At 38.9% G+C, this 24,903-nt stretch overlaps 1 protein-coding gene across 2 annotated transcripts in view; it reads right to left on the reverse strand.

Moving 5' to 3' along the window:
* Positions 1-19,772: 19,772 nt before the first annotated feature.
* The window catches only part of grin2cb (glutamate receptor, ionotropic, N-methyl D-aspartate 2Cb), a 56,362-nt gene continuing 51,231 nt past the window's right edge, over positions 19,773-24,903 (reverse strand). For both annotated transcript variants that reach the window (XM_049464998.1, XM_007259363.4), the window contains 3 exons: positions 24,404-24,591; positions 22,909-23,141; positions 19,773-22,013 (listed from right to left, as the gene is read on the reverse strand). In XM_049464998.1, the coding sequence (XP_049320955.1) occupies positions 20,616-22,013; positions 22,909-23,141; positions 24,404-24,591 (1,819 nt within the window). In that variant the 3' untranslated portion in view covers positions 19,773-20,615. The remainder of the gene's footprint in view (positions 22,014-22,908; positions 23,142-24,403; positions 24,592-24,903) is intronic.

Here is a 24,903-nt window from a genome sequence, read left to right on the forward strand (position 1 = left end):
TTTGATTTATTGTTAGACCCACTGGTTTGTAGTTATGCTTTATCAGTGTGTATGGTTTCTCCTCTTTATTGGCACATATCCTCTACTTGCCTCAGATACGCAGAAGTTGTCTCATTATGCTGTAATGTGACTTTAATTGGCCTTTTAATTTGGGTCTGTGACACGGCCAGCAGACGTAGCCAGCTCGGGGCAGTTCAGCTCACTCCTACTTTCTCAGGTGGCTATGTTTATTGCGCCCACCTATTTGCTTTCAATCTGTCAGCAGCAGGGCCGCGCGTAAGAGGAGAGGCGCGGCATTTGGCAAGCCATCTTTCACATGGCACCCAAACGCTGTGTCCCATCTGCCAGACAGGCATCTAGGCCGGGACCAGCGCTTGGCACAGGCTCGACTGAGACGCTGCTCGCCCTCCTCCCTCCCTCCCTCCCTCTCTCCCTCCCTCCCTCCCTCTCTCCCTCCCACTGTGTGGTTGCGTTATTTTTTTTTTCTTCTTTGAGGAATCATTTCACCCTCTTCTCAGATGTTCCTCTGGGCTGATGAGGTCATATGCCAGCCTAGTGGAGATAACTTTAGGATTTCATCTATTTTCAGCCCTGCTGAACCCTTGCGGTTATATGTTCTCATTTAGAAGAAATAAAAAGGCTGGTACTGCTCACTTTTTAAACACTGCTGGACCTTCATAGGGTTCGCTGACCAGAGCAGACCCTCCTGGTGTGCTCATTTTTATGTTAACTAAGTATGTGTTCCTGGCCAAAATTGTTACCCAAATAATACTGATTATAAAGCTATGATTATACACCTATATTGAGATAGATCTTTTATCAATGCTAATTCTTTTGACTAGCACAGATTTTGTACTTCTGTTTGCTATTAATGGCTGTAGGTGTTATTAATCAGAGCTCATTCAAGTCATTTTTAGGTAAAAATCAGATTTTTGTGATTATTCTGACTATAACAAATACTCAAACATTTACTACAGAATACTTTACGGCAAAATATAGCAAGACTATTTAAAAAGTTAATCATATTACAGAATTCATGTTTAAACATTAAAGAACAATACTAACAACTAGATAAAGTGTATTTTCTGTAGGAAAAGCAGACAAATTGTCTTAAGGAGATGCTTAGTGGTTGCTAGGGTATTCCAGGTGGTTACCTAGGTGTTTTTAAGCAGTTACTGTGGTTCTCTTAAGTGGGTGCGTCTTGACAGTCTATGTAAAATGCAGAGGTGGAAAAAGTACTGAAAAATTGTAATTAAGTAAAAGTGCCTTTACTATGCTAAAATTCTACTCGAGTAAAAGTAAAAAGTACTTAATTTAAAATGTAATTTGAGTAAAAGTTACATAGTTACTTTTTATTATTTGATGTAAAAAAAATCATTTTAAATGAAAAAACACAGAGGAGTGGGCGGAGGGAGGAGGGGTTTATGCACACAAGAAAGATGCTTAATTTTTATATGTTTATAATGGTGTCTGTTATTTATTTCTAATAAGTCATTTTGAATTGAACATGTATATCGTATGTTCAAACATTCAATGTATAGACAAAATCATGGAAGCCTATGATAATCAGATTGAATGAACTCCATTTTTAAGCAAGAAACTTTACAATCAGTCTAATTTGCCCAGAACACACTAGAAGCGTTACAGGGGGCCAGGGGAAAAACATACGTGAGAAGCAGACCTGTACAGCAGTCAGCAAAATGAACTTCACCGATTAATCTGCCTATGAGGTCCAAAAGAGATTTTATTTGTAATTTGCTTGTCAGATTGCTGAACATGGCCGGTGCGGAACCCCTGCAGGCCAAAGGCTGGAAGCGGTTTAATTTGGGGTAGTGATTATCAGCTTGTCAGCTGTTCTTATTAGAGGTGCAAGCGACCTGCCTGCCCACCACTGCTTCGTTGACTCACTCACTCACAGTCAGCAGGTCCTTCTGCCTGAAGCCTGAAGATTATTTTCAACGATCCACACCTCTATCACTTCACCGATCTCCAACATGTGAATATGTTCATATTTAGCCTAACATGCCAGACTGTTTGACACGTGTGTCTACAGTCTGCGGTTTTACAAGAGAATATGGGTTGTCCCTCTTCCTAAACTCCACTATTCACAGAGATAGTTTCTAAAAAACTCCACGATGATGCATGAACATGTGAAGACACATGCTAATTTTGTAAATTCATTCACTTGCATGGATTTAGAAAATAATTCTCTTTCTTGAGTTCCACAGTTCCAACATAGTCAGAAAACTCTGTAAAATGTAAATAAATGTAATTTTGATATTTGCAAATCAAACTTAAAGAGCCACTAATGCATAAATTATATTTTTTCCATTAATAGCTAAAATATATTCCTTTGAAGTCGTGAAACATACCAGTCCTACTAATTTTTTTTAGTAGTAGTTTTACTAAAACTTTTATTGTGGTAATTTTTGCCTCTGCAGTGCTCTCAGAGGTTTAACTGTGCTATAGGTGAGGTAATGAGTCTGTGTACTTTGGTACACGGACACATCACAGTATGCGAATCACTCAATCAATAATACTGTCCCCCTACTGACGTCCAACCATCTGTGTTATACTGCCATTACTGTATAGGCACACAGCTGCTGCAACTCAGCCCTACTGCCCTGGCTCTAAACCCATACATCACCCAGTGTTGCCTTTTTCAAATTTAAGCTGAGGGTAGAGTCAGCTAAAATCTGGGGGTTTAGTGCCCCTTTAGATCAGATGGTGAAAGTGAGGCATCTTACCATTTCATGAAAAACAACATTAACTCATTTAGAATTTGAGACATCTTAAACACATCTAGAAAAAAATTTGATTTGTGAACAAAAGTTGAAAAGTAAATGGTAGTTACTAATAAAAACATTGGGTAATGCAGCAACTCAGCAGCTACATGGAAACCAATGGACACCCTTTGGTGTATAATAGACCTCTCAGCCCTGTCTGATACACATGCAGTCATAATTAAGAGTGGATGCTGTGCTCCTTTTCATGGCCTCCATGTTCTCATGAAAAGATATTTTTCTTATTTTGTTAGTCCTTGTGTGTTCCTTTGTGATGCAGTCCAGAAAGAAAGGTGGGGGTGGGTACAGGTATTACCTAGCTGTATGTAAACTCAATACACCAAACATAATAAGCACTACGTTTCATGCTTCACCCGAAGAGCGTCATTCATTTTATTGATTTTGAAACCAAACACACGAATGCTTTCATCATAGCCACAACAGTAACATGGAATATTATTGATTTTCAGTAAACAATGATGCGTCTGCTCTTTGCAGGTGCTGTAAAAGTATCACATGGTCATAAATGTTTCTTTTTTTATTTTCTTTCCATTATTTCATCTTTTATCCATTTAGCTCCTGTAAGAACCCTTGGAGGTCAGTGATAATGGAGCATGCTCAAGATTAAAACAGATGAGTCTATCCTATCCAGAGGCAACCTTGATATTGGAGGGGAAACCAAGGTGAACTGTTGAGTGAGTCTGTTCTGTAAAAATCACTCAGATTTGAAGAGTATTAGATAGAAAATATGAAAAACTACCCTAAGCACAAAAAAGTATGTCTAGTGTGTTTGTCTAGTGTGTCCCTCAAATATGATACATGAAGCAGCACACAGTGAGCAAAATGATGATACTCCCCCTACTTTGAATGCCCACCTGAGAGACACTGGACCAGATGCATAAAACCTAGTGGTAACTGTTATGATATGCTATGCTGCGTGTCCATGAAACTAATGAAGGACAGTAAAAATAAATGTGTCAAAGAGCAAATGCTAAAATGCTACATTAATGACAAATGTAAACCTTAAAATCTGAGCTATTTATTCAAGAAACACAAGAAGTAGAATAAAGAACTGTTTGTTGTTAAGCAGCAAATAAACCCACACACACATTTTTGGGAGGGTAAATGTGCTTCCCTCGAGTAACACGAAGTAAACCAGCACATCTTTTTAAGCTGCCGCTGGTGCAATGCCACAGGATGGCTGAACATGCTCGGAAAACAGCGCCAACTGACAGTTCTGTTACACCACCCAACAGACACCCACACTGGCTGGAGTGATGAAGAGAGAGAGGATCATGCTACCCACCCAGAGAAAGCTAAGCTAATTGTGCTCACTGGGACTCCCGGCAACAGATGGCTGTGGCGATCACCTAATGATAGGGCCAGCACTTAGACAGCTGCGCCACTTGGGAATCTCTTACTGAAAAAATATATTCATAATTTCAAAATATTATGACCACCTATTTTTTCAGCTCCACTGACCACATAGGAACACATCCATCTGTTTCTCAGCATGTTTCTTTAGTCTTCTTTCACCCTGTTCTTCAATTGTCAGGGCCCACAGGACCACCACAGAGTAGCTATTATTTGGGTCATTCTAAGACACTGACATGGTGGTGGTGTGTTAGTGTGTGTTGAGCTAGTATGAGTGGAACAATCACAGCAGTGCTGCTGGAGTTCGGTTCTGATACATCAGCTTACAGACGCCTCATGCTGCGCACATCACCCTTGAGAGTGATGTGGGGAGAGAGCGCTATCTACCCACCCAGAGAGAGCAAGGCCAATTGTGCTTTCTCAGGGCTCCGGTAGCCGATGGCAAGCTACATGAACAGGATTCGAACTGCTGGAGTTTTTAATCACTGTGTCCAATCAATATCCACTCTATTAGACACTCATGTAGCTGCTATGCCTTATAGATGTAAGGTCAGAGACAGAAGCTCATCTGTTGCTGCGCACAGAACTGTTTGGCTGGATTTTCAGACCAGTAGTAAAACTCAGGTGTTTAAAAACTATAGCAGTACTGCTGTGCCTTATCTACTGAAACCAGCAAAACACACACTAACACCTCATACAGCACCATCATGCCAGTATAACTGTAGTGCTGAGAATGACCCACCACCCAAAACATACCTGCTCTATGTGTAGGCTTGACCACTAAAGTACAGCGTCAACAGAACTGATGATATATACATATGCCCTGTAAAGAGTTATACATAAATGTTTTAAACGTTTTAATTTTCATTGTAATTAACTTTTAGACCTGGTAAATGTCTAAAGGTGCTGCTCCCCTGAGACTGACTCTCGCTACTGTGTAGTAAAAGGATGTTCTTGTAACACTCAGTGGTTGACATGAAGGGCAGGATGCAGTGCCTGAGTGATGTTGTGCTCTACTTACTGCTGTTAGCACCTCTTTCTGAACACTTTAATCTAGTTTGCTATTAGACACCCCCTAGACAGCTCATCTGTTTTAATGACATGTCATAAAATATCTGTGGAACAAAGTTGAGCAAATTAGGGAATGCACTTTTGGAAAGTCCCCCCTTGGGCCTCCATCTGGATGAGTCCCAGTGTGGAGATGAGGTAGGGCTGAATTAAGTGAGAGACGCTGGACTGATGTGTGAAGCAGTAGGGGGTTAGACAAGCGAGCGAAGCCTCTTCTGAATACTGAGTACCCAGTTGCTGAGTGATGGCATCATGTCACTGAGATGGCATCTGACACACACTATAGAACACAGTTGTGATGACTAATGTGAAAGGTTTCCACAAGGCTAGCTGTTTCTCTGGGGAATAGAATTGTATTGATTACACTTGTTGCTCACATCACTGTAAGTTAAGAGAAATTCTTTTCTCCTTGGAGCACTATGTGCAAGATTTATCAGATACTCAATGCAGAACATTAAACAGAAGTGCTCACTAAAACATGTCCTTAAGTTACTAGGCAAGTGGCTGTGTCTTTCATTAAATATTCAGTGTGTTAATCAGATATTAAGGAAACATGCTAAGTACTAGCATCTCTTCGGCCAGTATAATCATCTGTAAAAGAGTGGAAAATGTGAAAAATGTGTTTTAGCCTCTGATCCCTCCCTCTGCCCATTCCCCAGTCCTATTTCCACATCCCAGGTTGCCGGATATGAATCACAATTGCAGGCAAATGCAGACATACTGGAAACAGGAAAGTACCAAGCTTTAGCTAAGGTTATCTACATTTCATTAGGTTATTTACCACAACCACTGGTAGTGATGGCTATTTCAAGTTAAAACTCAGTTAATACCCATTAATGTTTAAGGCAACAAGTATTTGAGATAGGTAAAGTCATCCAGACTAGTGCTGGTTAATGTCATTATGCTACAACATGCTAATGTGTACAGCTATCAGTCACACTGGAGAGACAGGCAGGTCACAGCTGTCAAGCATGACAGAAATATATGAAAAAATCTAGAATTGTACCTATATATTGGCTCATTTTAGCTACTAATTGAATTATATGTTGCGACTGCAAAAGTTTTTGAACTTGTCTTGTGCTTGTTCTTGTAGAATCAGTGTTCTTAACCTAGCAATCCATGTGAGCTTTGCATCTGGTGGGGAGGACTACACCGTTTTAGACACTTGCTGTTAGTTAGTTCATATTGTATTTTTTAACTTTTGTGTGGACAATTATGTGGTTTTATGTATGTAAAGAAATAAATGTATTATTAAACATCAAAGTACAAGTTACATTTTTTAACAAATGCATTTTATGGCACTTTTAACGTTAAAACGCCTTTTTGTCTGAAGCTACATCATAACAAACAAAAAAAGACTGTGAAATCGATGCTCCTCAGTGGTGTTTCTATAGACTGTCATACATCTGCCCAGATCCTGCATCAGTCATTCAGTCACTTTAATCTTCTTCTTTTGAAATCTCCTTCAGGTGGACTGGAGGTTGTCCCTGCAGTGTGTTCTCAGCGCTCTCTGTCATTCATGATGTCTCTATTGTCCTGTCTCCTGTCCTATCGTGTCAGATTTAAAAATTGATTGCAGCCTGATGTTGTCACCTTTAATTAGTCCCCATGTGGCACGTCCACGTCTGCATGCCCATCACCTTCCACCCAGAATTAATACTGGCACAAGACAGAAGTGTCAAACACCCCTAACTCATACAAACTGATGCCCCCAGTTTCCCCCTGTATAAATATTCTGCCAGAATGCCCTCAGCAGACAGTGAGTGGCTAAATGTATTTAGAGTATATGTGAATGTAAGACTGGGTGATTATACAGTCTATTTCTACTTCAGATATTCAGAAAAAAGGGTCTGAGGTAACCATTAAAAGTACCATTCATTTCTTAGTCCATGAAATATATTTTATGAAAAAATAAAAAAAATGGCAGGTATAAAGGAGACTTTTTTTTAATTCGTTTTAAGCTATTCTTGAGCACTTTTTTTGGCCCATTCGTCATGATTTTACACAATATAAACAACAACTAACCCATGCAATTAATGTCAAAATGGAAAAAATGCAAAGGTTATTGCATGCCAAAAACTTTTTGGTAATGTAGCTAAAACAAAACAGCTTGTAATGAATTGGTCTTGAGATGTCATGAAAACCAGCGCATTCACACACATGCCAATTAGCCCTAACATTAAAGATCATTAAAGATAAAAAACCACTGACATGAAGTGAAAATAATTTATAGCAGTGAGGGGATTTTAATGTAATGGCACAAAGTAATTGGTGTATATTTTCTATCTCAGTCAGCATGAGTTTAGTTTACAATAAAGAGCGACCAATCAGAAATAAGCTGATTGGCATAGTAATACAGTACAGTAAAACTGCAAAATTAAATAATAAGAGAAGGTAACAATGCTTCTGTAAAAGTATTGAGGTCTGTTTTAGATACTCATAGATACATGTCTGTTTTATTCAATATTCATCAATCAGCTTTTTTTCTTACCACTTTAAAAGAACAGCTGGGGACTGAAAGGCTAAAATTCAGGACTCGCTCCTTTGTGCTCTCTGAGGTCTCCTTAGCCCATGGGTCAGGAACCAAACAGGCCTCCAGCATGCGAAAGGTGAGTCCCGAAGAAGGAGAATAAGTTCAGTTTAGGTAGGCTGGCCTTGGGGATCTGTGAGCAGTACTCTTGCCTTGGGCACTTGTCAGGAACCTTGAAAACTTGAAACAGAGTTGGAAAGAGTTGCAAGGTCTATTACGTATAAAAAAGAGTATTTGACTATTGACTATAGTACTCAAACCTCAGCGTATGTAATAATCACCTGCTGTGTCAAACCCAGTGATTTTACTGCTTATGCTGATTCATTTTGAATGAGTACTTTTATTTAATGCCAGAACCATTGGCAGCATCATTTTCTATTTACTGAGAAAGAGGAACTGAAAATCTGAATGAATTAGTTTCACATTATATCATTTATATTGTTTCTTTTCAACAATTAAGGGTAATACAACAGTCTGTGGAGTGCACGTGTCTAATCATTTCCTTTTAATTTCTAAAAGCTATTTAGTAAACTACCCGTGTCATATTATATGTATATTATACTCATTATCATGTTTTATTGCACAAAGGACTTTTCAGGTTCTGATTCAGAGCATTTACAATGTGCTTAATGAGGATTCAGCTGTCATGTGGGTCAATCTGTTCTGCTAGCTGACTTACAAACTCCTTACAAACGAAACAAAACTGGGTGGAAAACCTCATTGGTTCTCTGTGTAAGTTTTTACTTTCTCTGCCTCTTTTAAATATATATATATATATATATATATATATATATATATATATATATATATATATATATATATATACTCTTTGTATTGACTCTGGTGTTCTAACCAAAACCTATGCCACTGATTGCGTCTGCAGATATGCATTATCCTGGCTCACTCTGGGATTTGGGAATGCCCACTTGCCACAAAAGCAATCTAACATTGTGTTGGGGTGTTGCAATTTTCTTGGCTGATAAATATCCGCATGGCAGGAGTGAATGGGTCTTAACCTGCACAGTCTATTATACTGTGTATTAGGCTTGGCAAGGGCTCCAGCCACTAGAGAATAGCACTTTATCACAATAATGAAAAACTAGGCGACTCTGGAATGCACCATGCTTTTGGCAATCCCTTGGGGCATCTAAACTAGTGTTGACCTTTGCAGTATGCAGTTAGATTAGTTCCAGCACCTGATACATACCCCAGGCATGTCATACATGATACAGTATCGGCAGTGTGTAGATGCAGTAATGGTTTCTATGCCATAAAAAGAGAGAACTGACACAGATTAAGCTACGTTCTACGTAAACAAGGATTTTCAATGGCAAATCCACAAGGTCAGGGTTTAATCCAAGAGTCAGATTAATCTCTGTTCAGAAAACTGTCCACTGGATTGCCGTCCACAAGTTTATGTACAGTGAGGAAAGGTCTAATAGAAGAAAATAATAGTAAAGCATCATAGATTGTATATTATCGTGTGCAGCACTTGTTGAGCTCCTATACACTGTTCCCCTCAGGTCAATTCTTGCTTCAGCAGGGTAGCCACATCATTAATACAGTGCTATCAAGGCGCCCTGAGGAAACATTGGTAATAGCCTTTTGTGAATTTCTGGACAGATGAGAAGAATTTGAGCACTATTAAATGGGCCTCCCTTAGGCTGCCTGTGTGGACCCCTGCTTGTATTCAAGACTGGGCAGCAACACGGCCATGCTGTTCACTGTGAACATAAGGAAGCTATCGGGACCTTTGGAAATGAGGACACATTAGCTCAAGTCTTAATGAAAATAGAATGGCCCTAAATGCGTAATGGACGATCTTGATATTCTGTTTCTCTCATTGATCAAATGGGCACAGTTGTTCAGATCACAAGGGTCCTTCTATTGCCCTTGCTGTTTTAAGGGCTTTATAGAGGCGGGGAAATGGGTCAGATTTGTGGAGCATGACTAGATCTAAATTGTTCTCTGAGTCTATATCGTTTATAGTGAGGGTGTGGTTAAACAGAGCAGTAATGTGAGTTCTCTGAACTGCAGTTATATATATACAGACCTGTTTTTTGGGGGGTAACACTTAAAAATACTGCGTATTGGTTAAAGATAATTTTTATGTATGTATTTATTTTTTGCCCATTGCTTACACTTTCTAATTTACAAAGTCTGGGTGAACTGGAAAGACCCTCCAAAGACAGAATCCTCTTGAAATCGTTTTTTTTTCTTCCTGCAGACAGTTGTGCACCGTGAGTGGAGTAAATTTGGAATAGGATTTGATTAGAGAGAATTACAGAGCGTTGGCTGTTGCTGTGTAATTGCCCTGTTTAATTTTTAATGGAGAAATAAATCAAACAATTGCCCATACAGCAGCATAATTACAAAGTAAGTGTACTAGAACAGACAAAAATGAATTTTGTCTACACAGACAACTGTGATATAGCACGGGTAACACTGCTGCTCAAAAACCTGCTCCAAGAGCCAAGAGCATATGAATGCTAAGTTATCAAATGATATACACTTGAGCATCAAGCATAACATTTATGTCCTTGTTTCTACACCTATTATCAATCTGTTCAGCTCAGCTGAGCATATAGTTAAATAATTACAGACTGTAGTCCTTCTGTTTTCTCTGCATACCTGTTTATCCTCCTCCTTTACCCTGTTCTACAAAGAACAGCTAGATACAGTAGGAGTGTCTAATATAGTGGACTTTGAGTGGACACAGTGTTTAAAAACTCCAGCAGCACTGCTGCATTTGATTTACTAATATACCAGCTCAACACACACAAACACACACACACATTCAAACACAGTGTCTCTGCATTGCTCATTGCTAAGAATGACCCACCATCCAAATAATAGCCGCTTTTTGGTGGTCCTGTGGGGTCCTGACCAATAGAAATAAGGGTGAAAGAAGGATAATAAAGTATGCCAAAAAACAAAGTGCAGTTTGTAATTGTAGAACTACAATCTGTTCCTCTAGGGTCAGTGGAAAAAAATAGATAATTGATCATAGAAATAAAGAGGTGGTCATAGTGTTATGCCTAATTGGCGTATATGTTCAGTAGCCTACATTAGTGGCTATTGTTTGCTTAGTAGTAGATAAACAAGCTACGTAATGTTCACAGTCTTCAGTATGTGCATCAGTAGTGTGCTACATCTGTGCCTCTTTCCAGCTCCTCTCTCTCTCTTTCCCCTCTCGGCAGAGCGGTAATCAAAGGCGGCCTATCAATAGCCGGCTAAGATGAATGGAGCGGTGCGCAGGCCCAGCAAACATAAAGAGCAAGTGTAAAGTGTACGGTAATTAAAATAGAAATAGAGATCTAACCAGCACAAAACAAATGGAGCAGCACTAATAGAGCTGGCAGACTGCATGGCTCACACATTTCCATTAACCCCGCAGAAATATCACATTAACCCTGATGTAAGGCAACATAAACATTACAAGCAATCGTCCAGGTGAACATATCTTCTCGATGTTGCATGAAGAGCGCAACATATAGTGCATTTCCTTTACATTTCCATTCTCTTTCTCTTTACATTTATTGTTGGATAAAGCATATGAATGTTTGAACTCAAGGGCTGTAAAAACCTTCTTTATTTCCTCTAATTTAAGCGATTAATAAAAGTTTATTTTCAAAGAGACAGGCTTCACACAGGATACTCTTTAACTCATTAAGAATAAATTATTTCCAATTAGAGACTCCAACACTTTGATTCAAGACCCTCTATCCTATTTATTGTACTTTGATGTGGAGTCATTACTTTACTCATTACTTAAGAGCATTTAATAGTGATCTAATTTCAATGTCATGAATGTCAACAAGCTGCTAAGCTGCTGGACAAAATTACTGTATAAAACATGAATGCTGTGGTTCAGTTCTCTTGTATTAAATCAAAATGAAGCCACATTTTTTTTTACCATGTTGTTAAATTTGCAACCAGAGACACATTAGGTAGACACGCTCCCTTCTCCCAGACCAAGCATGTCTCAAACCTGCCTTCATTGAGTTGCAGCCTAAAGGACCAGAAGTAAAGCAGATTTGTCCATTGTCTACCCAGTTTGTCCAGTAAATGCGATGTTCTAACAGAACAACAAGCTAGTAGAGGAACTAATCAGTCATTGGCTGGACACGACAGAGCTAACACAACTTTTTTATTTGCCCAAACATACAGCATTATACCAGCAGTCTATCATAATCACACCAGCTCAATCTTAGTGGAAGTTTAGAGAGAGCCTCTGCTGATGATACATTTAACTCTTTAGAACTGGTACTGATGTGAAATTACTCTCAACTGCTTGTCTTATATCCATTAAATTCTCCTAAAAAGAACATGATGCATGAACAGATCAAATCTTCTTGTTTGCAATGCTAATTTGCTCTTCAAGCTATTTTCTTTTTAAATGCATTATGCATCGAGAACCATTTTACTGCCTTTTAAAATGTTGTTGGTGGTATAATTATGCCAATTGAGAACAATCTTTCATGACAAACTCACTACCACTTGTGCATATTTCATTTAAAGTCAATCTGAAAAAAAAAAACCTTTTATTTTCTTTAATATTCACTATCTTATACTTTCAGAGAAAAACATATCAATGTGTAGTATACTTACCTAAATGGTAGCATTTTATTAGATGTACTTAGGGAACAGAGTTACATTGTGCCCTATTACTTGTAAATGAAATGTGTGTTGTGCATATTTAAAATAGACCATTGCAGTTTAGCACCATGTCTTTTAGTTGAGGGTTCATGTATATTGTTTGATTTTCTATATTATTTATTATTATTTTAACAGTTGTCATTGCTTGTCTTGCTTTCATGAAATTCAAATGTATATCTCACATCAAAACTGATGTGTGCTTAGCTTCAGTGTGGTAGCTAGCTGAGGTCAGCCTGGGCTGCCAGCTGTGAGGAGAGAGGGATGGCATCAAAGCACTTTTATTCTGAGAGACTCAAAATCCCAGAATACCCAGGGTAATTAGTGCCGACCAGGTGCACCTGTTGGTACCTGGATTTGAGGACATAGCAGCAAATAGCAAACCTTAGTATCTCCTTCCTTGACCAGGAGAGGATACTTTGGCTATAAATTAGAAAAAATGAAAATATATTACTTTAATCAGTTCATTTTAAAACCCTTTCCATAAATCTTCTTTTTGGGTGAAATGCATATTTGTTTACTTGCCTATGTTGTCTTGTTTCTGTTGGTGTTATCTGTTTACTTGATCCTCTTTGTGTTTTATTTGTTTGCGTGCTCACCCTTTTCCTGTCATAATTCAAAGGGTAGAATGTTACACCAGTCCTGATCTGGTCTCTGGTTCAAATCCAGCATGAGACACTCACTGTCTCTACAATATTTATTATCTTATTGAATCATAAAGCAGAGGCGACGCTAGGCCTTTTTTTACGGCGGCTTATCCACCCCTGAAGGTGTTCCAGTACTCCTAAAAGTGAAAGCTTTAGTTCTAAAAAAAACTAAGAAAGTATATCATTAACAGAATTTTAAGAATGAAAATGCAGATCTCTTGCAGTGCAACTATACAATCACTTTCTCTCCACACTGCTGCGCACACATGCACACAAATATAAGCAGTGCTCTTTATGCTGTTGTGGTTTGATGCTTTTTTAAGTTTAGCAAGATGATGCTGCAGGCTGATAATCCGTCACTGGTTAAACTGGAGTAAGAGATGCTAGATGGTGGTGCTGTTGGTCAGTTTGTGGGTTTATATTCAATGGGAGGTGCTAGATTAGTAATGTCTGTACGTGTATCAGATAAATATTTTATTTATACTTTTTTGAGTTTTGAGTATAGCTTTTAGCGTTTAGCTATTTAAATTAGACTAGATGACTAAGACTGCAGCTGTGGGAAGTATTTTTGATTAAAAAAAATGTGTAACAATATGCACCTGTTTTATCTTTTTTATTGTTTTATTTTCTGAAAAGATGTTTAAAATGAAAGCAACACTCCTGTCCCCTGTACATAACAGTATGTGTGTCTGATTTTAATCTAAATGATTCTATTTCGTTTGATATTACACACTTACACCTCCTAGAACGTCTCCTTAAAAGAGTAAACCTCTGATCTTCTTTTTTCTGAATCTCTGAGTTAATTGTAAAACCCATTCTTATGCATTTTCCTATTTTTATTTAATTGTGTCTCCTAATCATTCTGTGACAAGTCCAGTTTGTTTTTGAGGGAGTGGATGATAGAACAGATTGTTTAAGGCTAATATTGGATATCATTGGCTTTTATCCTATCGCAGATTCGCATTTAACCAAAAGTCATGTATTCCCATAACTAGAAGAGACTGATGGTAAAGTATTGGTCTCCAGTATCAACACCACTCCATTTATCCATTTTCCTCATGATTAACTACTTCACTTTCCCTAGTGAACTTGGTTTATGTACACTTTGGGTAATAAAGACAATGAGTCAAGACTGTTATGTGACAGATTGAGGATTTTGAAATTGGTCATGTTTTCCAGCTCTGTATTGGTTGACTGGATTTTTATAAAGAAGACACAATTCAGCATTACGTCCCAAGGAAAATGCAGGTTGTGGTTTAATGTTACAATATATTCTGAAGTATAGAAATGAAATGGAACCAGTACCCTGGTTTAAACACAGTGCAGTATATACAATGTACTGAGGGAGAGAAAGAGGGAGAGAGACCCACATCCAGACCCTCTGCCTTCCTTTGTTCTGGTCAAGGACGCAGACACTATGTCCTTTGATAGCTATGGATAACTTCTACAATAGACTGGACTGGCTACTCCAACAGATAATGCCTCCAAAATGATTTCCTGTGGGAGATTCCTTTTTTCAAAGGCCTAGAATTGACTGTCCATAGCACAGACTCTCTGGTTTCTCTTTCTCTATCTTTTTACTGCATATTTTACTCATTTATTTAATATTGTAGTTCACATTTGTTCATGACCTCTTTGTGCTGCCTATGAGACAGAAATCAATTAGAATGAAAGTGGTCTGCATTCAGATATGTTTCAGACATTCAGAAGTCCATTAGCTTCCAATCTTCAACAATTGGTTATTAAACTTGTAAGAGGAACAAGTTCTCCCGAAGCCTTTTGAAGAATGGCTTTGCTCATTTTAAAAGTAGCCTTTGTTTATTTACTTGGTGGGAGGCGCAGGCTCTTCTTAATTAGATAGGCATTTGTTTCCAAGTGCTCATTGGCAACCCTCTAAAGTGTGGCCTCACTCTTACTAGGGGCCTATGGCATGGCAACCTGGGGGTTGTTAATTTGCTGCGATGTTATGAGCCAAGGCCAACTGCTGGGGCTGTCACCTTGGAAGGACAAAAAGAGAGGCGATAAACAGTGGCGGGGTGTATGCAGACAGCCCTAGCCTTAACCTCTCAGCTGAACACAGAAGACAGTTCTATTTCATAATTAAAGCAACTTGCTTTCCATATTTATTACAGATGACATTTCAGTCTGGGTGCCTTGGCTTGTGGCTTTAATCAGATCACTTCCAACAACTTCTACTGTTCTGTCTAATTAACGGTGTGGAGGAGTCCATGCCTCTGCTCAACTCTTGTTCTGGTGCTCTGGTTACTGTGTCTGATCATGCATGGTATAATCTGAAGATGTACGTGGTATATGGTGAAGTCAGCTAACATGTGACACTTTTTGGGGAAAAAAACTATGAAATAAGCTATGGATATATTTATTTAAAGTGCCACAGGGCTCTTTTAAATAATTAATTGTGAAAAAGCAAAAAACTAGTGAATTTTTTTTTTAGAGTTAGAGTATTAGTAGTTTTTTTATTTTACAAAAATGTATGTAAATTATTATTAAGGATTTATTAATTAACTGTAGTCCTCACTTACTGTAATTTCTCTGCCGTACTTCATATGACACTCCTATGAGCCATCTTAAAAACCTCAGACCAAAACAATCAGAATGATTGTATTTATTCATGTAAAGTTGTGTTGTTGCAACAATGCAATGCAAGAGCACATCTACCATCCAAGTTTATGATAAAATTGTCCAAAACTTTGGTGTGGTTCCTCTAATTTCTCAGGACTTCTGATTATGCTTTATTACAGTATTTCTTTGATGTTTCTAGAATTTAAGTGATATTCTGATGTTATGTAGAGCAATTGTTTTGTTCTTATAAGCACAAACTTCCAAACTTCCAAAAATGAGAGTGACAGTTTGGCTAAGCCACAGCAATAATTATTAAATATTCCTATTTATCTCTACGGCTTCATTGTGTACTGAGTTTTACTTCAGTAGACACTGGCACAGAGTGTAACTGTTTTTTTGTCCACAGCGATTAGTATGTACTGCTGAGTTGGAGAGATGAGATGGGTAAATGCATATAAATATTGTTTTCTGAAAGCCATATACAGTATCCTGGACACTTGCAGTGTCAGACATCCCACACCCACCAGTTAAGTTTAACGTCCTGCAGTTCCATGTCAGGGTAAAGAAACAGGGGATAGGAGGGAAAAAGCCAAAAAAGAAAAGAAAAGAGTCATTTTTACTTTGGTTCTCTAGTCAAGCTGAACCAAAAACATTATAAATTCTCTTTAAATTATTAATACTGAGAGAACATGTAATGTCGTCAGGGATCTGACTTGGTCATGCTCACAGGTGGGCTTTAATTAAACTGATAAGCACTGACTAAATATGACACGACAGCTGGAAAACAATTTGTAAAGCTAGATCTAAACCATAACACAAGACAAGGTGTGCATTATCAGCAGATAACCACATGTATCCAGGCCTGTATGCACATCACTTAAGCTACTGTGTGTTAAACCCTGTGTGCAGGAAGATATCACTGAGTTTGCCTATACAAATTTCTGCTAACAATGCTATAATTAGACCAAATGGTAGTTCTACTTTACTTTAGTGAGTTTATTCACTAAGGAACACCAGATTCATACTGGTTCATGAAATTATTTGGTTTGTGGTGGTAGGTCTGTCTAAGGGTTAAGGGAGAGAGCCCACTCTCATTTTCTGATACAGCCTGACCCTAGACTGGATTGTAGCACCTGTGATACTAGAAATCGTATTTTCAGCGTTCCAGCAAAATCCTGTTCATATTGCATTTGCATTTGTGACACTATATTAGGTACTTTCTGTATTAGAGTAAATCCATACTTAAGTATGAGTAAAAAATTCAGCAAAAGTATACAATAAAAAATGCCCACTGACACCACAGGGCATGGAGGAGGAATTACTGTCCACTGTTTGACGAAGATATAGAGGCCTTACCATCAAAATATTAAACTCTTCTGAAGTTGACCAAAACAGGCTGTTTAAATCCACACAGGAATAGTTACAAAAAGTATAGTTTACAGTATTAAGACCTATGCTAGGCTTTGAGTAAGCGAGTGTATACAGCAGTGGGCTGTCACACAGAGCCAATAAAATCTGGATTTCTTAGGCAAAATAACAGGGTTGTAAATAGGCTTGTAAATCCACATCTGTAGCATACTATTCACACATTTAAAAACGTCATACACCATCATCATTAGCAACGTCATTAGCATGTGTGAGTGTGATTGAGAGTAAGAGAAAGAGGGTACCACTTTAAAATAAGACTACCTTTATAAAGCATTTATAAGTGGTTTACAATTAGTTTATTAATGGTTACTAATTAGGTTGTAAATGCCTTAAAAATCCATAATAATCAGTTATAACACATACGTAGAAAGGGCAACAATATAGATGGCAGTGGGTTCACTATTTGGCAAACAACATTGTTTCCCTTTCTATGTATATGTTATTAATAACTGATTATTAATGATTTTTAAGGCATTTACAACCTCATTAGTAACCATTAATAAACTAATTGTAAACCATTTATAAACCCTTCATAAAGGTAGTCTTATTTTAAAGTGGTACCAGAAAGAGTTTGTATCTCTGTTTGCCGTGCATTCACATGACTGAGGTGGTAAATCATGTGTTGCAATATTGTCATACTAGTCTCTGTCACTTGCGAACTGGATCAAGAGGATGATGTGGAGTAAAATGAACAGTGTCTGTGCTCTGACAGCAGAGTCTCATTATGATGTTATTGCTATCATCAGAAAAGGATCCAGAGCTTAAGGCTGTTCTAGAGGGAACAGCTGTGAACAAATCGTTCGACCGGTTATTAATCTCGAAATGAACATGCAAATTATTAATGTTTTGAAAGTCCCATTGTTGCATGGCATCTTCTTCACTGCATATAAAGCAGGTGGACACGACCCCCCTTGACTTTTAAATTTGGATCATTTGTCTCTCATAGCTACCTGTGGCGTTTGATATATTGCTTCTTATTTCATTCTGTGGCCAATTGCTAGGCTCCCTTGATGCTTTTATATGCATGTACTAAATCATTTATCAACTTGCAGAACATCTCCACAACAAGGTTGCAAGACGCACAGAGTGCATGATGCTGGGCTTACATGGCTTACGCTGGCTTTGGTCTGCCTTTTCCTCACTGCTGTGATAAAAAAAAAGAAAATGAAAAAAAAATGTGTTTCTTTCTGAAGCACTGGTGAAAATATGAAAAAATGTCAATTATTCTGCAGTAAATAAATCCATCAGTGAACGGTGGTGCTCGGGAAGATTAAATCATTGTTATTGTGCAATCATCTGTAATGTAGCAATAACAACACAACGCTTCATAATGAGAAAATCTAAGTTTCTCAATATTTGGAGTCTCAAATGCTCTTCACATTCGCTCGGAGAAATGCTCTTCACTCGGCCCTTATCTGGAGATAACAAAAGCCTCACTGCATAATTACCTCAGTTCAGGTCACCTTGAGCTTTGGAGAAACATGCTTGAGGTGGACACGCTGCATATAATGTGATCTAGTAAAGGACACTTTTTGGTAATGTTCCCCACAATTTGCATAATCACTGTATGGATTGGGTTTAATGAGATATTCATGACTGCCTCGAAATCCTCTACAACACAGTACACATACATTACAGCTGAAGGCTCTTCTTCTGAAAACTGCAGCTAAAAGAGATTGTGAAGAGGCAGTTCTGGAAGGAGGGTCTCCCCATCTCATTTTGTTCACTTCTCCTTTTTCTTCCCCTTCTTATCTTTTCAATTTTCCCTTTTTCTTAGTCCTCTTATCTTTGTCTTCAGTTCTGGAGTGTAAAAAGCCCTTTTATTTTAAGGCATTGGCTGGTGGGCTAGTGGGTATGTTGGAGTCAGCGCACAGGTCAACAGATTTATGTGTTCAGTGATCCAGCTCTGCACCTCTTTTTTGTGTGGGAAAACTGCACTGATATTGCATTTGGTTTGTACTAGTATTGATGTTAGGCTTATACAGAGCTCAAATACTAAATATTCTGATATTTATAAATTCCAAGCATGAATTTAAAAAAATAAATTAAACCAGGGGTAGGACAACTGTTGTGGAAATATGTTATTTTGATGATGTTGTTAGAATGGCAGTGCCCACTGAAAACGGGCTGTGTCCCAAACACCATAATACCACAAATAAGTGTGTAAAAATAGTGCAGCACCATTAGAAGTGCATTCATTCATAAGAGTGTGTGGTTTGGTCACAGACGTGGATTTTACAGAAGAGCAAGCTGTTGCATAAAATACTCTCCCACAGGAATCTAACCAAAAATATGGTGCTTTATAAGCTTCACAACATAATGTGACGTAACGTTACACAATGCATTATCTAATATTATAATTTTCCCTTTTTATACAGAGGCCAGTTGTTAATACTGAGCATTTCTGTTGCAGAGTAATGACGTGCAGAATGATGATATTCAATATATATGATAAATATTTCCTGTCATTATTATGATTAAATAATTATAGTCAAGCACACACACACACATCTAAATAAAGCAAAAACATCAGGTCTAAATTATAGCTGCTGTTTTAAACAACCAACTAGAAACCCATATTGGTACTTGGTAGTGGCAAATGCTTTTAATGAAATATAGTGATATTGTGCATCTCTTGCCAATATGAACACAGAACATTTTTTCAGGCACAACTCACATATTAAATAAAAGATTCTTATTTTTATCACAATCGTTTAAATTAACAGGCAGCCTTACTTAATCACAATATCTAAAATATACTGTGGGGCTGAATATAGAAAGCGGCACTGAGACTGCTCTTATAGTTACCCCTTTGAAAAAAGACACCAATTCCATGGGACCCATTGACAGGCCTTTGTGATTTATTAAAGTGTTGGAGGTACTTGGTAATACTAATAATAGAATACCATTCAATTGGCTCTTATTCGAAATCCCACTTACACAGAGAGAGAGAGGGGGAGAGACAGAGAGAGCTATCTTGAGAGAGAAGGAGATATAGAAAAAGAAAGAAAGAGAGAGAGAGAAAACACCTGAAAACCCCAACAAGCCAACAATTCCTGCACTTAAAAAAAGACAAATTGTCTTTGTGTTTACAAAATTCAGTATTATAGAGGATTACATGTATCAATACCAAATTTACCCCAAAGCAACAGGAACAACACTTTTTTTAAATATATTGTATCTACCTTAAACACCCACCCAACACACATCAAACTACTCCTCTCTGAACCACTCCATCAGTCTTTGTGAATTTGACAGTGAAATATACCTTTACTTCACACAGTATCTCTGTAAACTCATCTGCTATAATAATGGTCCATTATTTCACAGATATATCCTCTGTAATCCATCTCATTTCATCTCATCTACACTCTTGGCATTATTGCACTTATATGAATAAAAGAAAGCGAAAAGTGAGTTTCTAGGTTTGTGTGGTTTTGTTTTTTTGCAAGAATCAAAGGCAGAGTCTTTAAACTGGTTGTCAGGAGTTCAGTGACAGAGCTTGGCACTGCGAACAGCTGTGTGGAAATGGCACAAGGAAGTGAGGGCTTAAACCTCAGACTCCAGACTGGAGATCCTGCCCCATGTCAAAGGTACACCTGGGCTGCTGACCCTGTGAACCACCCTGCTGGCAGAAACAGGTGGCACATGGTCGTTCTGTAGCTGTCCAGGAGCTCTGTATGCCCCGTACACACTGTCACTGGTGGTTGCCATGCAGGGGAAGATGTTACACAGTTCAGCTGGTCCATATGGCAGTGTGCTCTGGTAAACTGGCAGGTCTGGGTAGGAGTACTGTCTGTGCACTAGGCTGGTGGCCCTCCTTACAGCTGCAGCATTGTGAAGAACTGCCTCCCTGTAGGAGGGCAGTCGGGTGGACTGGGTATGTCTCAGCTTCTGACCCTTTCTGGGATGACGTCGGAACGGGTGAAGGTAACTGTGGTCGACAGGAGAGGGGTAACACAGGTTGTTCCTCACTCTTCCACACACATCCACACAAGGGAACAGGTCTGGTATGTCAGGGCGGGATGATACGGGGGCAGGGGTTCGGTCACCTGGAAAATGAACCCTGTCAGGACCCCAGGTGGCCTTGAGGAAGGAGGGTCTGCGATGGAGTTTTCTCTTTCCTATTAGAGGCACGTCATCCAGCACTGGATCCACATAGGTCTTGATGCAGGAATTGCAGGTAAGATCTTCTGGTCTGTAAGCGCTTTCCATAGACGAGGAGGGAACATGGTCATGTGCAAATTGGTTTGCTCTGAGTTCTGCAAGACAAATCGTTTGGTCTTTGTAATCATGTAACCCTCTGAGATCCATGGACTCCACCAGGGCACTGCGGGACCTCCTTTTCCGCCTGAGGCCATCAGTGGTGTGGCAGGGATCGTGATGCTCAGCATAGATGTCTGGCACCTGTAGATCTCTGTATGGTACAAATGGGGATTGTGATTTTTGAGGATGAGGGTCATGCATGGCTAAATGAGGAGTACTGATACTAGACACAGGAAGCATCCCATTATACAGGCCACCAATCCGCGAAGGTAAAGTGTAGCGTAGTGGAGTGGGCCGTGTTAGCAGTCTGTTATTGGGTACATGTGGTGGTCTGAGAGTTTCGTCGTAATGCTGTGTGAAGGGGGGTGTTAATGAACGCTGCACATGGGATGAGTGGTTCTCTGTGATGTTAGGGATGTAGGAGAAGTGACCGGGCACTGACTCAGTGGTGGTCACCGCTGGTATGCGTGCTGGCAGACTCCCCCCTTGCCGACTCCAGTTCTCAATGGTTTTGGTGGCATTGTCCAGAGAGTTCTCAACTTTTGCTGAGGAAACAATGTCTTTGGCGGTCTGAAGCATTTTCAGCATGTTGGCCTGGGCATAGTTTGTGGTGATATCAGGGTTTTGCATGTTGCCAGATCTTCCTACATCCTCAACGCCATTAAAGCAACTGTATATGCCCTGAGAAGAAAAAAATAGATTTTATTAATTTTTTAAATTGTTGATTATAGTCTTGCTGTTTTATTATATTCTCAACTCATCTAAAATGAGTAATAAACAAAATGTAGATAGCTGTTTTAGCTATCTGTTATAAGGCAGCCTATACTGCCAATCCCAAGCAGAGGGCTGAAATCTGGAAGACTTAAAACCCAAAAATCCACAGCGATAATCAGCACTGACAAGTCTCAGTTGTGTGACACATTATAAAAACTCCAGTCAAATCACACTTCTCTGTCGCACCTTTGTAGAGGGTGTTTAGTTCAGCTATTTTGTTTAACAAAAACATAAAAATAAAAAAAGTTAAAAGAGCCTGTCTGTGACAGTTTTGATATTTTTCTGTCTTTTTTTACTCTTCTCCTTTGTTTAAACATGCCATGTGGCATTTCCTTTGTTAGGTTTTGCCACCATTTTCCCACCTTGCCCTTTTAAGGCACCATTTCATAACCCCAATTACAAGTGGTGCAGTGGTAGCATACTGGCCTATACTCACTTCGGCTGGGAGTTCAGAATCACTTACCACGAATAAATAGGTACATAAACATATTAATAATAAAATAAACTATGTAAATAAGATAATAAAACACACAAAAACAATCTTTTGAGTCTTTATTCCCATCACACTGTAGCACAATCATCCTGTACGGCCTAAGGTTCTGCACTTCATGCACTTTGATAAGAAAATAATTTACTCCACCAATTACTTCAGACTTCACCAGTAGATTGACTATAATTTTAAATATACATACATTTGAATTCACTAATTGTCACTAGATGCATTTTTTTCCACCCAGAAGCACGACTCAGGAAAAAAAGAATTAGGAAGAAAGTTATGGAGTGTGGTTTGGTGCCAACATACCCTGCTTATAGCCAGAAGGAAGTCCAAGCGCTCAGATTTGTGCACAGAATGCCTGAGTTTCCAGTAAAGCAGATGTTCCCAGGCAAAGACAAGCAGACTGAGGCCCATAGCCACCAGCAGCATGTAGAAAACGCCCGCCATGTTGTCTATGTCCAACTTGGAACTCATCACCTCATTCTTCTCATTCTGGCATATACCAGACAGCCACACGGTCTCCAGTCTCTGCGTGTCTCCTTCAAGTGCAGAAACAAAAGCAGATTCAGATGACTGTGCCAGTCACAACACCGTCCAAATGTTCACTTTTTCTATTCTTGTGAGTCTATTCTTGTCAGACTTGTACAACACCACTTGTACTATTCCAAGTAAAACTCAAGTAAACTCAAGGAAAACATGTCTTCAATTTGTGGAAATGCAATATTCCTAAATGGTTCCTGGCTTTGCTGTTTGATTTTGTATAAAACCTTTTATATTAAATGAAGGTTCTTTACACTTAAAATACCTAATTGACAACACGCCTCTTTAGATTTGATGAAAAATCCTTAAAGGGAACCAAAATGGCACTTCTACCACTCATATCTCCACTACCACTAGCAATCATATCTCTCCAATTCATGATTTTCTACACCCATTACCCATTTTTCCAACTACACTGAGCACATTGCTATAATTACACACTGTAGTTTGTAATTGTCCTCCTTTCACCATGTTCTTTAATGGTATGGGTCCTACTGGACCACCACAGAACAGCTATTATTTAGGAGGGTGGATCATTCTCATTACTGTAGTGACACTGACATGGTGGGGTGCTGTTAAAGTTTATTGTGCTGGTACAAATGGATCACACACAGCAGTGCTGCTGGAGTTTTTAAACACTCACTGTCCACTTTATTAAACACTCCTACCTAAATGCTTCACTTTGTAGATGCAGAGACAGAAGCTGTAAAGTGTGTGTTTTTCATCCTCAAATACCCAAATAATAGTTGCTCTGTGTTGGTCCTGTGGGGTCCTGACCATTAAAGAACCGGAAAAAGCAGGATAATCAAATATGCAGACAAACAGATGGACTACAGTCTGTACAATGTCTATATCAAATGCTCATATTCAGCAAGTAAAGTTGATTCAATGGACAGTGAATGCATAATATTATGGCATGACAGTGTATTTAAAATTTAAGGTCAGTACGACAGAACATACCAAAGAACCTACACTCTATAACACAGTACCAGGTTTATGATCCATCTATGCTCTGGTTTTCATGCTCTACTAAAACCACACTTTCTATTCAAGTTATTAGAAAGACATTATTTCTAATAATGTAGAAAGGCTCTGTATCCCATTCAATCTCACACTCCATAAGCCCTATGGATTCGCAGCTCTTTGGGTGCATGTGCTGGCCTACTTATAGAGACGCTGAGGGAGGCGACAGTGATGGTCTCCATGCTGTGATGGAGGATATTAATTGTGGACCAGGTCTGATCCCCTGATGGTGATTTACCGTCTCCCAGGAACTGGAGGAGGGCCAGGTCTATGGGGCGCTTCCAGCGGGAGTCCTTCTGCAGAGCAATGCCGTAGCCTGTAGTAGCAAACACTTTCCCACTGCCAATGGTCACCAGCTTGCAGCCCTCGTCCTTGCCAGCCATGTAATTAAGCACGGCAGCATCATATATGAAGGCATCCAGTTTCCTGCAGCAAGGACAGTGACATGTCACTTGCTGATAAGCCCAAGGTAAATGGTTAAATAATTACATATAATTATGTCAAACAAATAATTGCCATGCAGCTGAGGGCTGTTGATGCTATGTTATTAATGACCAGCTGCCGTAGATTATTCTAATTCACAGTGAAGTTTGTACAAAACACTGGGCCCTGCCTGATGCATTGGGTGGTAGATTATGAGTTAGCTCTGATTCCACTGCATTTGAATAGCTGGCTGTGAATTATGTACAGTAGAGTATGGATTAGGAGCAAAGTTATGTTTGGTACCAGATACATTTT

This window comes from Astyanax mexicanus, chromosome 15 (genome assembly GCF_023375975.1).
Source record: "Astyanax mexicanus isolate ESR-SI-001 chromosome 15, AstMex3_surface, whole genome shotgun sequence".
NCBI lineage: Eukaryota > Metazoa > Chordata > Actinopteri > Characiformes > Acestrorhamphidae > Astyanax > Astyanax mexicanus.